The 13,843-nt window shown below is 36.6% G+C and overlaps 1 protein-coding gene across 3 annotated transcripts; it reads left to right on the top strand.

Annotated features, from left to right (window-relative positions):
- The first annotated feature begins 454 nt into the window (after positions 1-454).
- rgs9a (regulator of G protein signaling 9a) lies at positions 455-13,838 on the top strand. Of its 3 annotated transcripts, XM_077559673.1 has the most exons (17): positions 458-696; positions 1,002-1,098; positions 2,234-2,284; positions 2,387-2,493; positions 3,934-3,985; positions 4,204-4,262; positions 4,522-4,598; positions 4,737-4,818; positions 4,915-4,977; positions 7,995-8,024; positions 8,294-8,355; positions 8,579-8,692; positions 8,818-8,933; positions 9,065-9,152; positions 11,662-11,800; positions 12,394-12,476; positions 12,816-13,838. In XM_077559673.1, the coding sequence occupies exons 1-17, from the start codon at positions 631-633 to the stop codon at positions 12,970-12,972; spliced, it is 1,443 nt and encodes a 480-aa protein (XP_077415799.1). In that variant the 5' UTR covers positions 458-630; the 3' UTR covers positions 12,973-13,838. The 3 variants fall into 3 exon arrangements, with proteins under 3 accessions (XP_077415800.1, XP_077415799.1, XP_077415802.1); XM_077559674.1 differs by lacking the exon at positions 2,234-2,284 and having other exon boundaries at positions 455-696; XM_077559676.1 differs by lacking the exon at positions 458-696 and having other exon boundaries at positions 1,040-1,098; positions 2,368-2,493.
- Positions 13,839-13,843: the final 5 nt, after the last annotated feature.

Genomic DNA, 13,843 nt, shown 5'->3' with positions numbered 1-13,843 from the left:
AAAACAAAGTCTAAATGACAAAAACCTCTAATAGATCAAAAATACAAAATGGAAAAACGGGCCACAGAGCTGAATTTGATTTTAACATATAATTAGTCAGGTTTACGAGACTCAAGATTTTGGTTACAAAAATAATTAAAGATACAGTAGCTTGTTAGCACCCACAACCAGCCGGACCATGACCACAATTCACAATCCATCCATCAAATGATCCATCTGTCATATAATAGCAAGGACAATATTGTGTTATTATAATTTTGGTCTTATACCTCTAATATACCCTATAACCAAATGTTGATGTTTGCCTAACATTAGTTCTAGTTTAACGATAATGTTCATTGCCAAGTGTTTTGTGGCATACATCTGTGTTATATAGCTACCCAAAACACAAAGCCATCTGATATCAGGTTTCTCTTGTGCTTCTGCATCTCTTGAAAGAACTGTAACGACAGGCTGGAGGGATGAAGAGGCTTTCTGCTTCTTATTGCTGACTAAATCCTTCCTTCCCTTCTGTCTAACAATCCTCACGCAGACCAGACATCTACTACATGCACACACATAAAGGCAACTTTCCTATTTATTGTTGTGAAATTTCCATAAGGAAAGTAATTTTCTTCATCAACAACAACTATGACGATCAGAACAGTCCGTCCTGATCGAGCAACACATTTTCATCGTCTGCATTGTCTCAAAAAGGTGAGTGTTTATTATCATTAACTTATTAATTGTATACTGCCTATTTATTTACAGTAGTAGTAGTAGTTATAATGTTTTTCTTAAAGCTATCAGCGTTTTTATTTCTTTTCTTTTTTTTTATTATTTCCCAAATTACAATTAAACTACAAAACAAAAAAATAGCTTGATAGTGAATAAAATAATTAAATGATTAGCTGGCATTGTATTTAGCCAGAACTCAGATAAGAGATCTATTTTCCTCTGAGAAACATGTCCGTGCTCTGATTTGTTGCCATTATATGAATCTCTGTGGCTGTCATTTGCAGTTGGATGCCGTCGTGGTGGACATGCAGGACCCAAAAAGTGGGCTTAAAGGATCCGAACAGAAACTCAACATCACCACCATTCCGCATGTCATTGCTGGTAAGACACCAACACTACAATCTGAAGCCAAAACCTTTCAAAACACCCCAAAATCTGGCATTGAATCCTTTGTTATGGTCTTTCCTTGCCAGTATTTACAATTCTAATCCCACACGATAAAATAAAAAGATGTTCAATAAACACAATGACTTGAAAGAACTGTTATTGGGCAGCATATTGTCACTCTTTTAATATAATTGCCTAAGTCTTCTTTTTCTTTTTTTGCAAAAAAATTCACTCTCCAGCTTGTAAAATATGCTATTTTTGAAATTAGTAAAGAAATAAAATAATAGAATATCCAAATTATTATCACAGAAAAAAAGCCCATTAACAGGATAATGACAGCATGACCTCTTTCTGTATCATATATTTTGCATTTGTGTATCTATTGTTCATTGACTTGTTAAAGCTACTGCATCACTGAACTGTTCTTTTCAACAAGAACAATTGGGTTTACTACGACAATATAATACTATATGTAATCAACATCACCTTTCATGATTGCATTTTAACAAGCTGAGAGTGACCACAAGCTGCCACGGCTGTTTAAGCTCCTGCAACAGGCTAAAAATAAGGAAGCCCTCAAATTGGATAAGAATTGAGAACTGCTTTGGAAGCCAAACTGGGATTTTAATCAGGTCAAAGATCAGGGGACAAAAGGTCAACCTATCCACACGTCACATGGCCACACATTGTTGTCCAAAAGGCTGGAGTCAGTATATCTCCTTTAGATAAAACAATTTTCACATGTAAGAGTACTAATGTATTATTGAGGCTTTCTATATTTTTGTATCTTGCTGGATTCCAGATCAATCTACTAAGGCCAGCCTAAATACTATACTGTGTGTATAATGTATACAGTACAAGTCAAATTAAGATAAATGATCTACAGCAATTATTAAACACATTTATTTGCACACATACACAGAGGTAAGATTGATGGTACCCTGCCATTAAGAAAACATAATAATAATCTAATGAAAATCTGGCTTTTTTGTGATCCTATAGAATTATTACAAATTTTACCTTAAACAAATGTTTTTCCACGCAAGCTTTTGAGGCAATCACTGCAAATCTGTAACTTTATTTGCTTTGGTTTAGTGTTTCAGCTATGATTTGTCTTGTCCCCAAACAGGTAAAGACATCATTGTATGGATTGCTAATAAAATGAAGTTGACTGTAGAAGGTACATGTAATAAAAATACTTCAAATTGGCAACAAGCCTGACATTTACAAAAGGGTGCTCTACCTTGCCTCAATAATTGTCAGCCTTCTGTCTGTCTTGTAGAAGCCCAGGCCTTTGGCACTATGTTAGTGGCCTACGGTTACATCTATGCCCTGCAGAACCACAAGAAACTGGTCATGTGCAATGACAGCAGCCTTTACCGCTTCCAGGTAGATAAACATCAAGATACTTGCATAAATTGCTCAAGTTCATAATTATTGCCAGTTGTCAAAAGGACACAAAAACTGTTTGAAGCTCAGTGAGGTGTGTGTGTGTGTGTGTGTGTGTGTGTGTGTGTGTGTGTGTGTGCGTGTGTGTGCGTGTGTGTGTGTGCGTGTGCGTGTGTGTGCAGAATGTGGGTGGAAATAAGTTACTCTTATAAATCAAAGCAGTAAAAAAGAAGAACAGCATTTTATTACATGACTCTGTTCAGCATCTATGTCACTACTGACACTGGCAGTATTGCCCTGCAGGCAAAAATGGATTGATAGTGAGGACAAGTCCACAATGGGCTTCTGCCAGCCTCACTTTTGCTGCTCCATTTACAAAATTTAAATGTGTTTTGGTTTATTAATGAGACAAAATACATACAGATAAGCTAATTTAACAGAAAGCTGTTAAAACATATCCACATGCTCATGCTGGACCTGTTGTCAGTTCAGTAATATAGTTAGTTGGCAGTTTAAACAAAAAAAGTCCGTAACACTTTATAATAACGTTTGTTAGTTAACCATTTGTAATACATTAGATGAAGTTATGAGAACTCATGTTGAACTAATAAATTGTAAATATAAAAAGATTAGGAATAAATAATTTACAAATTGTTAGCTAATAACTTGTAAGTGCATTAACAAAAGAATGAAGTCATGATGCGCTATTATCTGAACTCATGATTAACTAATAATTTGCAACTATTGGAGAATTATGAACTCATAACTTAAATAAACCTAAATATGGTATTCTGGTTGATAGTTTGTTAGTGGAATATGAGTTAAGCAGCTTTTATCCATCTCAGGGGGTGACCATTTTGCCACTTGCTGCCGACTGAAGATGACATCACAGTTGCTCAGGTCTCGGGTAACAGCCAATCACAGCTCAGCTTTAGAAAACAGGTGAGCTGTGATTGGTCGTTGCCTCAGCAAATGTGACGTCATCTTCAGTCGACAGCAAGTAGCAAAATGGCCGCCCCCTGAGATGGATCAAATAGCTGGATTTTTCTTCATAACTCCTATTCCACAAATTTAATATTAATCAGAATGTCATGTTTAGACTAGTGAGGTCACATATAACATATTATTGTCAAGAAATGTTTAAGGTTAACTTCCACTTTAAGCAAAAGCGTTGAATCAGTCGCTCTACTTTGACCAGAGTGTATTTCAAGTACAGAGTGAGAGTACATGTTGGAAACAGCAAACTTACTTTTCAGAACAACTAAGTCAAATTATCACACCCAGTGCATGTAAACTGCAACTTTACAAAGATGTGTCAAAAACTGGAGAAGAACTCTCTCTGTATTGTATGTTGTATCCAAATGAATGTGTGCAACTGTGCATGTCAACATACTGACTGAAAACGTTCTCATTTTATTTCCAATGTTGGAACCATTCTAGACTCCATACTTTTGGCCTACACAGAAATGGGTTGCAGATGACACTGACTACGGTGGGTGAACCAGCAACTGTATGTTGAAAGTATACAGCAGCTCAATGAGTAACCAAACTGAAACATATAAATCCCCATTTGCTATCATTTAGAAAAATTTGTTCACCTATTTTATGTTACATATGTATCACTGGCATCGGGCTGAAACCTTGTACAGTATTTTTAGAATAATGCAAACAATTTTCGAACATATTTTCTGTTCATTTTGTTGGTTTTAGCCATTTACCTGGCAAAGAGAAACATCCGCAAGAAAGGCATGTTGGAACCCTATGAACAGGTACAGAAAGTGACTTTATTGTCCTTACTTTGGCATAAAATAGTCTTAATTCATGTCATTTTGTGAATTGAGTGTTTTCATGTGGTTAATATCTCAGTGCACTGCATTGAAATGAAAAAGTAGCCACTTCAATTTAAGGAATATAATTGTGAGCACTTGTCACAAATGAGCTTGTCTGTTGTTCTTGACTTTGTTATTAATGTACTGGTTCACGACAGAAAGGTAACTTTGTAACTTGCTGCATCCATCTTCAAAACAGGCACATTACAACCGCCTGCATAAGTGGCTGTTCCACAAATGGGACTTTATCGTGATGCAGGCCACCGAGCAGTACAAGTACGTGATTCCATTTTACAACTTATTTCACAATACGCACAGTAGTTTGGTTCCATTTGTTCTAAGACAAATGTGAACTTGATAGAGGAGGACAAATGATCAACATAAGTGTCCCCCATTTCTATTATGTGTGTTTAGGGCTGGTAGAGAGCGTAAGAAGCCAGATCGTGTTGTGTTCGATTGCCAGGAGAGAGCTTACTGGATTGTGAACAAGCCACCGGTCAGTGTCTATATGTATGGAAATCAAACATAAATGACATGCCATGATACGAAATGCATGTTTTATACAAATATGTTTTCATATGTATGTGTCCAGCGTCGTACTCATAGCGCCTTGGATATTGGTCCGGACCACCTGATTGATCCCAACACAGATGAGGTAACAGGTCAGTTTTCACTCACAAACAAACCATACATATTAATGTCAACTGTTTTTTTTTTTATATTTCATTATATTTTTTTATGGCTTTCTTGCAACAGAGCAGAAACCCACATATACAGTAACTGGCGGCAATTAAAATGCATGGGGAAAAAACAAAATCTTCAAAAAACATTGAATATAACATTTAATGTCTTATTTTGTAGAGCCGATCAATGACAGCATTAATTGATTAGGCAAATTAAGACAATTGAGTACAATTGATGACCGATTTTGCATAAAATGCTAAATATTGACCGATCCTGATCCAGCCGATCACATCCATGTAAAATGAATTTTGAAGTGAATTTCAAATCGCAAGAGTCTGTTCCAAGCTTACAGTTATCTGAAAAATGAAACAAGACTTATTTTCCTCCATTATTGCTTTTGTTAGCGTGCCTCATTCTGACCGTGACTGTGTTAATGCACCTTCGCACAAGTGACCCGAGAGCACTTAGAGTTTTTCTCCATAGGTTTGGCACATTTCTTACTGTAACAACTGCAAATATCTTTCTCAAATACTTTGGCTCATCTGCATTCACTTAGTGCTTTTGCTAAAAGTAACTTGGATGATTTTTCACAACATCATGGATCATCTGCAAAAGCTCATATCCCTCCCAAAACAGCTTACCTCGGTGTCAAAATCAAATTTCTATGTCATACAAGTAGTCAGTGCCCCCAAAATGCATGTTACCTTTGGCATTCTGTGAGCACCACAAGTCAAAATCTTTAGATGTTTTCTTACAACAGCTAACAAAATACAATTATATATAAAACTGAGGGGGGAAAAGGATTTTACAAGAGCAGTATTCAAAGTTTGCGGTTTGACATAAATCTAAGGAAAGTGCTTGACTGTTTTTATTCACACAAAGTTACTTACACATTAGAGTGCAACAAAAGAAAGTGTAAACCCAATTCTGTATAGTTATGAAAAACTAATAACTAAAATTATATCTAACACACAGCGTAAATAAATAACCAACTACTGTAACACTTTCACAACACAGTAAATTCTGTTGAGTAAATTTGACTCTCGAGTGGGACCAAATAGACTCAGTTTTAGAGTAATATTTACACTTGGAAGAGTGTAAAATAAAGAAGTGAGAAATAAATAAATAAAAGTCACTCAAGGGTTGAGGAACGAACTCACGACCTTCAGCTTGGGAGACAGCCGATCGACTACCTGAGCCACAGAACTCCTGCTGCGTGCTAGTATATCACTCATGTCAGCTGGAATCTTCATAACTTTGAGACCAAAAACATCTTGGAGCTAAGAAAGCAGTAAAAGTAGAAGCTCAGGTCGTACTGCGGCCGTCTCCCAACCTAGGACCAACCAAGGTTCATCATTCCTTGAGTGACTTTTGTTTTTTTAATTCTTTATTTTACTCTCTTCCATGACTAAATATTACTCTAAAAATTTGTCCATTTGATCCTACTCAAAATAGAGACAAATTTAGTCTAAATAGTCAAATTTACTTGCTTTACATGCTAAGGTTCTCTTTGGGAGTGACCAGGATGGATAGAATCAGGAATTAGTACATCAGAGGGACAGCACATGTAAGAGGCTTTGAAGATAAAGTCAGAGAGGCCAGACTGAGATGGTTTGGACATGTCCAGAGGAGAGGTAGTGAGTATATTGGCAGAAGGATGCTGAATTTCCAAATTGTCTAATTTTTACAATTGAACAGTTGATTTTGCAGATTATGATTTACACATTGAAATCTGAAAGAGGAATAAATTATTATGTCCTCTTTGTGTGTTCCAAAAATGAAGATAGATTTAATGTAAGAAAAATACACCTTTTGCAAAAATGATTTAATAAAAAACAGAGAATCTCTGGACAAATAACTGCCTCTAATCATCACTTAAACAGGTGGGATTCAGAGCGTCAAATGTAGCTCTTCCGCGTGCACAACGGTTTCTTATAGTTAAAAAGACCTCCTCTCTTTCATTTGTAGACAAAACATACTCTCTGGTACTTTTCCGTGAGCGATGGCGAAAACAGAGTCAGATGTGGGTGTTCAAAACAGATTCTGTTCTCAAGGACCAAATGTGTTTTCGCACAAAGCGCTGAGAAGGAACTTTTTTAGACTAAATAGTATGTCCCAGTTTAAGGTCAGCCTATACGAAGTCAACACCATCTGCTCTGCACAGGACACAAAACATTTCGACAAGGTTAATATAAAGAATTAAAATGTTAATAATGTGTAACAATGGTTAATAAAATAAAATGAAGTATTAAAAACGTTACAATATCTATTAAATCCCGCTGATATGTTTTGGAGAGGACAGCCATTAGACTGAAAAACAACTAATCCAGTTTGATCAGCAAAATCTATTCATTTGGAAAATGTGCTAAATGTGGGCACATTGTGCTAACTGTAGGCTAAATGTACACAACCATTTGCACAGATCCACTGAGGAAATTGAGATATGTACTAAGACATTGGCAATTTGATGAAAGCAATGAGCAATGCCATTCAGTTGTCACCGATTGTAAGGTGGTTTTAGGTTTTGTTCATGGTATTTTGAAAATGTCATCTCAGTCTCAAGAAATGTGTCAAACCTATGGAGAAAAACTGTAACTGCAACTAGTGAGCCTAATGTGTGGGTGTTTTTTTTGTATTACCGGTAGATGGTAGCTACACCTTTTCTGCTCACACTAATTCATTGACTTTGCTTTGTCGCTCTTCTTTTCTTTCAGGTTTCCTTTCAAAATCATGATGAGTGTGACACTTTTCTAGTCATGCAAATTCCTGTCTATGTACAATACCAGATGACATAGCAAAATGCATTCACTAGTGTTACAAATCATTTTTCTTGAATTTTCTAGAAATGACAGTAGTTTATCTCATGATCCCCAAATGTGTTTGTTTTTGCTCAACACCCTTGTGTTTTGTCACTTAGTTGTCTGTGGACCAATTCAAATTCAAATCAAGTGTTTGCTTTGTTATACAACATGTATTTTTTTCTTTCAGAAAATCACATTTGACCAGTACAGACGCATGGTAAGTATTAAGTGGTGGGTTTTTACATTGTTTTCTTAAACAATGCTCTTATAATCTGTCTTAAGAGATCATTAAAAGCAAGCGCTTGTTTTCAGTGATGTCAAGAGAACTTGGGACAGAAACAAAACAATAGACCAAATGTTTTTATAAAGAGATTCAAAAGTTAAAATAATGATTATGTTACAATTTTATGTTGAATTTGAGTGTCTGTTGTATTGAGTATTGCTGAAGTTTTGTGTCTGCAAATGACATGTTATCTTTTATTCAAGAACATGTTCTACCAACAAGCCATCATGAGATCAAAAGTCAAATCGAGTGTGTCACTTGGAGCGTAAGTATTTGCAAACTTAATAATATTGGAAGGTTTTCCTTTTAATGATCCCATTGCTAGTTTTTTATTCCATACCAATGTATACTAATATCAGGAGACTGATTAGTTTAGCATTAAGTACAAAATGGCACCAGAATGTATGAAACCATGATCCATTTTCGAAACATCTCTATACAATTTATATGTGTAATTGACTTGCCTCTTACTAATTGTGTCTCAACAGACTAGTCAAGTACATCACAACCTACAAAAACCATGATCCCTTTCTGGCACCCTGCCACCCCAGCAACCCCTGGCAGACAGACAACGACTCGTACTGGAGTCTCAATATGAGAAGGTGAGAGAATCACTGCAGATCCTGTGTGACACATACATACTACATTATGTAAAAAAAAATAGCATGGCATAGTTCCTCTGCTGCTGAGATTAGCGTGGATGTAAGAAAAAGTTTATTGTCAACAGGGTTGACGTCCCGACAAAAATGCGAGTTGAGCGTTGGTCCTTCAGCTTGTTTGAGTTACTGACTGATCTGCGAGGCAGGGACGACTTCAAGATCTTCCTTAAGAAGGAGTTTAGCGGTATGTTATTTAATTGTCTTTAATATTACTTTCCTACTGAGAATTTTCCAGTTGATTAATGACTGTGTCCTTTGTAGGGAGCCCTTTTGCTAACATTTTAATACTCGTACTTGTTATTCTGCTAATTCTAGGGGAGAATTTAGCGTTCTGGGAAGCAGCTGAGGAGCTAAAGTGGGGAACTGCAGCTTCCATGACAACTAAAGCTGAGACCATCTTCAAGTAAGACAAAAAATACATTTTGGAAGTTAAGTTGGAGCACAGTTTAATAGTCACATGCCAAGCAAAAAAAAAAGCCTTTGTTCTGATAGAGTTTTCAAACTGCATAACAGCAGAGTTTTTGTTAATATTACAGCAATTGAATGGTTTAGACACAATGTGAGACACACCCATTTTAAATCCATTTAACCCTATAAAGCCAAACGTATCATAAATACAAGACATTTTGAGCCCTCTATTTCATGAGTATAATATTTTTTGATGCATTGCGCGGATAATCCTTTAGAGGGCAGTATCACCCAGCTGATGGCTTTTCCTGCAACCTTGCAAGATCGCCCCTATTGACCTTTTGCACGTGACATCACAGCCCTCATGGGGATGTCCCCTCCGGATCACTGGACGGCAAAAGAGCCACTTACTTACCTGTATTGTAACCAGTGAATCTCATACAGCGCAAAGTCCTTTATCTAATCGATTATCTTATAAAATGGTCATATCTTGCTGTGCGGTCGGTTGTACAGACAGACAAAGAAGTAAATCAAATTTTGCTTTTTATCGCATACCTACTAATGAAGACAAAATATGTCGATTGATAGCAGCAATCAACAGAGAGGACTGCCAGCCCACAAAGTATTCACGGATTTGCAGCGCTAATTTTTTGCGAAGTTAGTAGATAAATATGTTCATACATTTTACTAGTAAACGTACACTCTTACAAAGATTGTAACAGAGTTGTCGAATTGCGTGTTTCAAATCACATTAACAAGCCAGATAGTTAGCGACCACTCCAACTGCACAAACACACACCTTCTTCAAAACTATTAAGTGCATTTGACTGTTTAATAATGGGGGATTTCGTCTTTGTGCTTGGAGTTTTTCACTCTGGAGCCAGCCGGAATCATGTTCATGAAATGACTGCATAGCTTGCCACTACGATGCTAACATACATAATAAATAAACATACATAGTCAATATAGAACAGATTATGTAAAATGAAATCAGTTAGCATGATAAACAAGTTTTTCCTTTGCATTACGAGGTATATTGTCCCCAGGTGTGAGCGTAGCATGTCGTCCCAGAAACTCAGCCAGCGACAAGCTCTTGAATCAGCCCCGGTGTAAGGAGAAGAGACGGCATTGACTACATAATGATATAGGTCATGTGCTGTGAATTTCGGCAAAATCGGCGATTTGATTAACTTGGTAAAAACAGGCAACAGAAGGTAAGGGGGTGGTTTCAAACTAGCGTTCTCCAACTTAAGTAAATATCGCGCTTTATATGAGTCCCGACTAAATGTGCAACTTCGACTGACAGGCGGACTTTGTTTGAAGTGATGGATTTCATGACTCTATGGGCAATAATAACTTTTTATTTGTAAAATAACAGTCGCTAAGTCACTAAGTCGCTCCGGGTCACGTCCACTTCCATTCAACAATCATTTCCTTCCGCCGTCCGTCATAGGGCAGTCACGTGATCACGTGACGTCGGTGCAAATGGTCAATAAACGAAGTGCGCATCTCGACTGCATAGTGCATTATGGGTAACAGCGTGGTGCATTGTGGGTAGGCTAAACTACCATACGGTCATTGAAAATGAATTGGATCCAATGGAATGAGCTCTGATTTCTAACATTTCAACCGCTGGAAAGTTGCTGTTTTTTATTTTATGTATTTTAAACATGCATTGCATGTGGTTTACTGACTTCAGGAGTTGACTTGCAAACTTTAAGGTGTACAGTTACGCAAAGACTGTCACCACTCTAATCTACGCCAGTCAAATGACGGTTAGTTGGTAGCCTCACTTTTTTTTTTCCACGCATGCACAAAAGTAATGCACACAAAGGTGAGACACCTATACTTATTAATAGTGGGAAATGTTTTTTCTGATTTTTGGAAACACTAAAATGTTTGATTTGTCTGTTTATTATTACATTTTTGACCGTTATAAATGTACGAATTTAAAGCATTGTGACCGAATGTATCAAATATGACACACATCAAAAGTCATATGTGGACGTTGATTTTCAAATTATCATTATTATCATTATTAGCATTATTATCATTATTATTTATTATTTATTGTATTATTATTTTCAAAAGGACCAATAAACACTCCATTTACAAAGAATCAGAATTTTCTGTCATATATTTCATGGTTCAGGCTTTTTAGGGTTAAATGGAAAAGAAATGCATTCTGATATTGACACACCAGAAAGAAGAGTGCTGTTAATAATTACGCCAAATTTGAGTAATTTAAGATTCCAAGATTCAAACGCCCAACCTCAGAACTGTGAGGCAAATGTGTTAACCACTTATCTACAGTGTTGATCCTCATGTAAATCCTACAAATTAAATATTAGATTTTGTATTTTTCATCTGAGCCTGAAGTTGATATTGATTTAATAGGTCTGGCATTTTCTTCTTGTGCTAGCTAGCTTAATGCCAATTCTGAAATGGGAAGATCGAATGACCCACGGATTCATCACTGAAGTGTATTGATTTGGATTCTTCAGGACCTTTCTGGCCCCCGGCGCTCCCCGCTGGATCAACATTGATGGCAGGACGATGGGTCTGACTGTGAAAGGCCTGGACCATCCTCACCGCTATGTGCTGGAGGCTGCGCAGACACACGTCTTCTTGCTCATGAAAAAGGTGACCACATCGTTTGTGTCCATATGGATGAATGAATGCAGATGTTTGACTTCTGTCTCTCTCTCTCTCTTTTTTAAAGAGTTTTCCAAACCATTGTTCAAGTGCACTGCACCTTCATGCAAATGTCAGAGCAGTGTGATGTTGCCATGCGTATTTTGAATCTTGCTCACAATTTATTCTTATTCGTTCGTTCATCCATCCATCCATTCATTCCCATTCTCCTTGTTGTGAACCTGAATACATGAAGTTGTATTGCAAATGAATGTAAAAAGATCACCAATCGTGCTGCTTTTTGTAGAATAGTAACTGCTAGCCACTCTTCCAATATGCGGCCACTTTTTGCAACATATGCAATGCAATGGAATGCAGTCATACCCCACTGCAAACATCCATCCATCCATTATCTGAAGCGCTTATCCTCACTAGGGTCAACAACTTGACAACCAACACATTTACTTGCCAGTGTCAATCAGAACTGAGGATTCTTATCTTAGTAATGAAAATTTTGTATGTCCTCGATGTCATTAGATTATTTTTGTTCATTTACTAAATTAAACCTTGGCCATTTATCGCATGTACCATCTTTTATCCAGGACACTTTCTTCCGTTACCTGAAGTCGCCGGTGTACAAGGACATCCAGAAGAAGGCATTAAACCCGGAGCCTCATAATTTCAGGTTAGTGAATGGAATAACCATTACCTATAGCATTAAAACAATATACTTAATTTAAGCAGGGCCAGTTCTTGTCACAATTGTGGCATCTCTTACCATACAGTTAGACAGCTCTTATGGAGAAAATAAGCTGTATGAAGCACTTGATATTTTTTCTCTCCTCTCGATTGCACTCTTGGTTTAAAGATGAGATAGAAATGTAAACACTTTCCATTGTACTCACCCTATCTTTAAACCAAGAGCACCACCTAGAGGAGTAAAAGAGTATCATAACAAATGAAGGTGAATATTATTTAGTCAGTTACATTTGGTAAAAGTAATCCTGTATCCATTTCAATGTAGTCAAGCCCAGTTAGAGCAAAACGCTCAAAACCGAAGCTCAGGTATCCATCCCATCATCCTTTGGAAGCAAGAAGAAGAGGAAAAGGCGAAGGCTGCTGCTGCCTCTGCCCCCGTTGATGTCAAGGCCATGATGAGTAAAATTGACAGAAAGAAATAATGACTTAATGTATGTGTCGGCAAATGGTGCACTGCTACATGAATCATTTCTATTCTTAAATAATGGCAGAACATTTTTGTAATGCACAAGCTTGCCTATTTACTTGAACCTGTAAATTCAGCAGCAATTAATCAATTTGGTGTTGCTCAATTTAATATATATTATACTACAAAATATATAGGTAATCCCTAAATTATTCAAAACCTGGCAAAATTTTTGCTTAACATAATGTTTTGTTTGGAGAATAATATTTCAAATGGAAGGAGCATATATAAGTGGCAAAAGACTAAGATGGTAAAAAAAAAATCTGGTTTATTTATCAGGTTTTACACCCACCCCCCTTCCCTTCTCCCAAAAATGCATCCATTATCTGTACTGCTTATCAATATGTTTACTGAAATACTCGTTACAATTGTGTCCAGTGTCAATAGTTGTGTTTAACTTGTGCTGGTAGACACTATACTATGTTGGGACACTGTGAAAATTGTATCAAACTGTTATTAATTGTCTGTGTGTCTGGAAGCTGTAAGATATAATATGTGTTCTTGATAGTGCAATAGTTTTAGTCAAATTGCACTTGACAGCAATATATGTTATGTTCAGTTTAGTGGTTCCAATGTACCAGAAATGTAAATTATTATTTTTTTATACAAAACTCTTAATTGATCTCTTTCTGCAATGAGTAAAAAATACTCGTCCAATTTATATTTGTGCAAATATGTTATAAACACCAACATTAAAGATATTATATTACATTTAATATATTCAAGCCATGGCTTCTACCCGTCAGCCCTTCTTGATGTGATTGCTGTAACCTGCTGTAATGATGTCAGAGATAAAAAAAAGAATAAAACAAAAACAAAATATTTGG

The sequence above is a fragment of the Vanacampus margaritifer genome, chromosome 2 (assembly GCF_051991255.1).
Source record: "Vanacampus margaritifer isolate UIUO_Vmar chromosome 2, RoL_Vmar_1.0, whole genome shotgun sequence".
NCBI classification, from domain to species: Eukaryota; Metazoa; Chordata; class Actinopteri; order Syngnathiformes; family Syngnathidae; genus Vanacampus; species Vanacampus margaritifer.
This window is presented reverse-complemented; position numbering and strand designations above follow the sequence as displayed.

Bases quoted from the DNA above. Each gene is read 5' to 3' on its own strand.
- rgs9a (XM_077559673.1), top strand. From the start codon at position 631: ATGACGATCAGAACAGTCCGTCCTGATCGAGCAACACATTTTCATCGT. The intron at 2,494-3,933 runs GTAGATAAACAT...GAACCATTCTAG, and splicing joins GCAGCCTTTACCGCTTCCAG to ACTCCATACTTTTGGCCTAC. The intron at 8,025-8,293 runs GTAAGTATTAAG...CTTTTATTCAAG, and splicing joins TTGACCAGTACAGACGCATG to AACATGTTCTACCAACAAGC.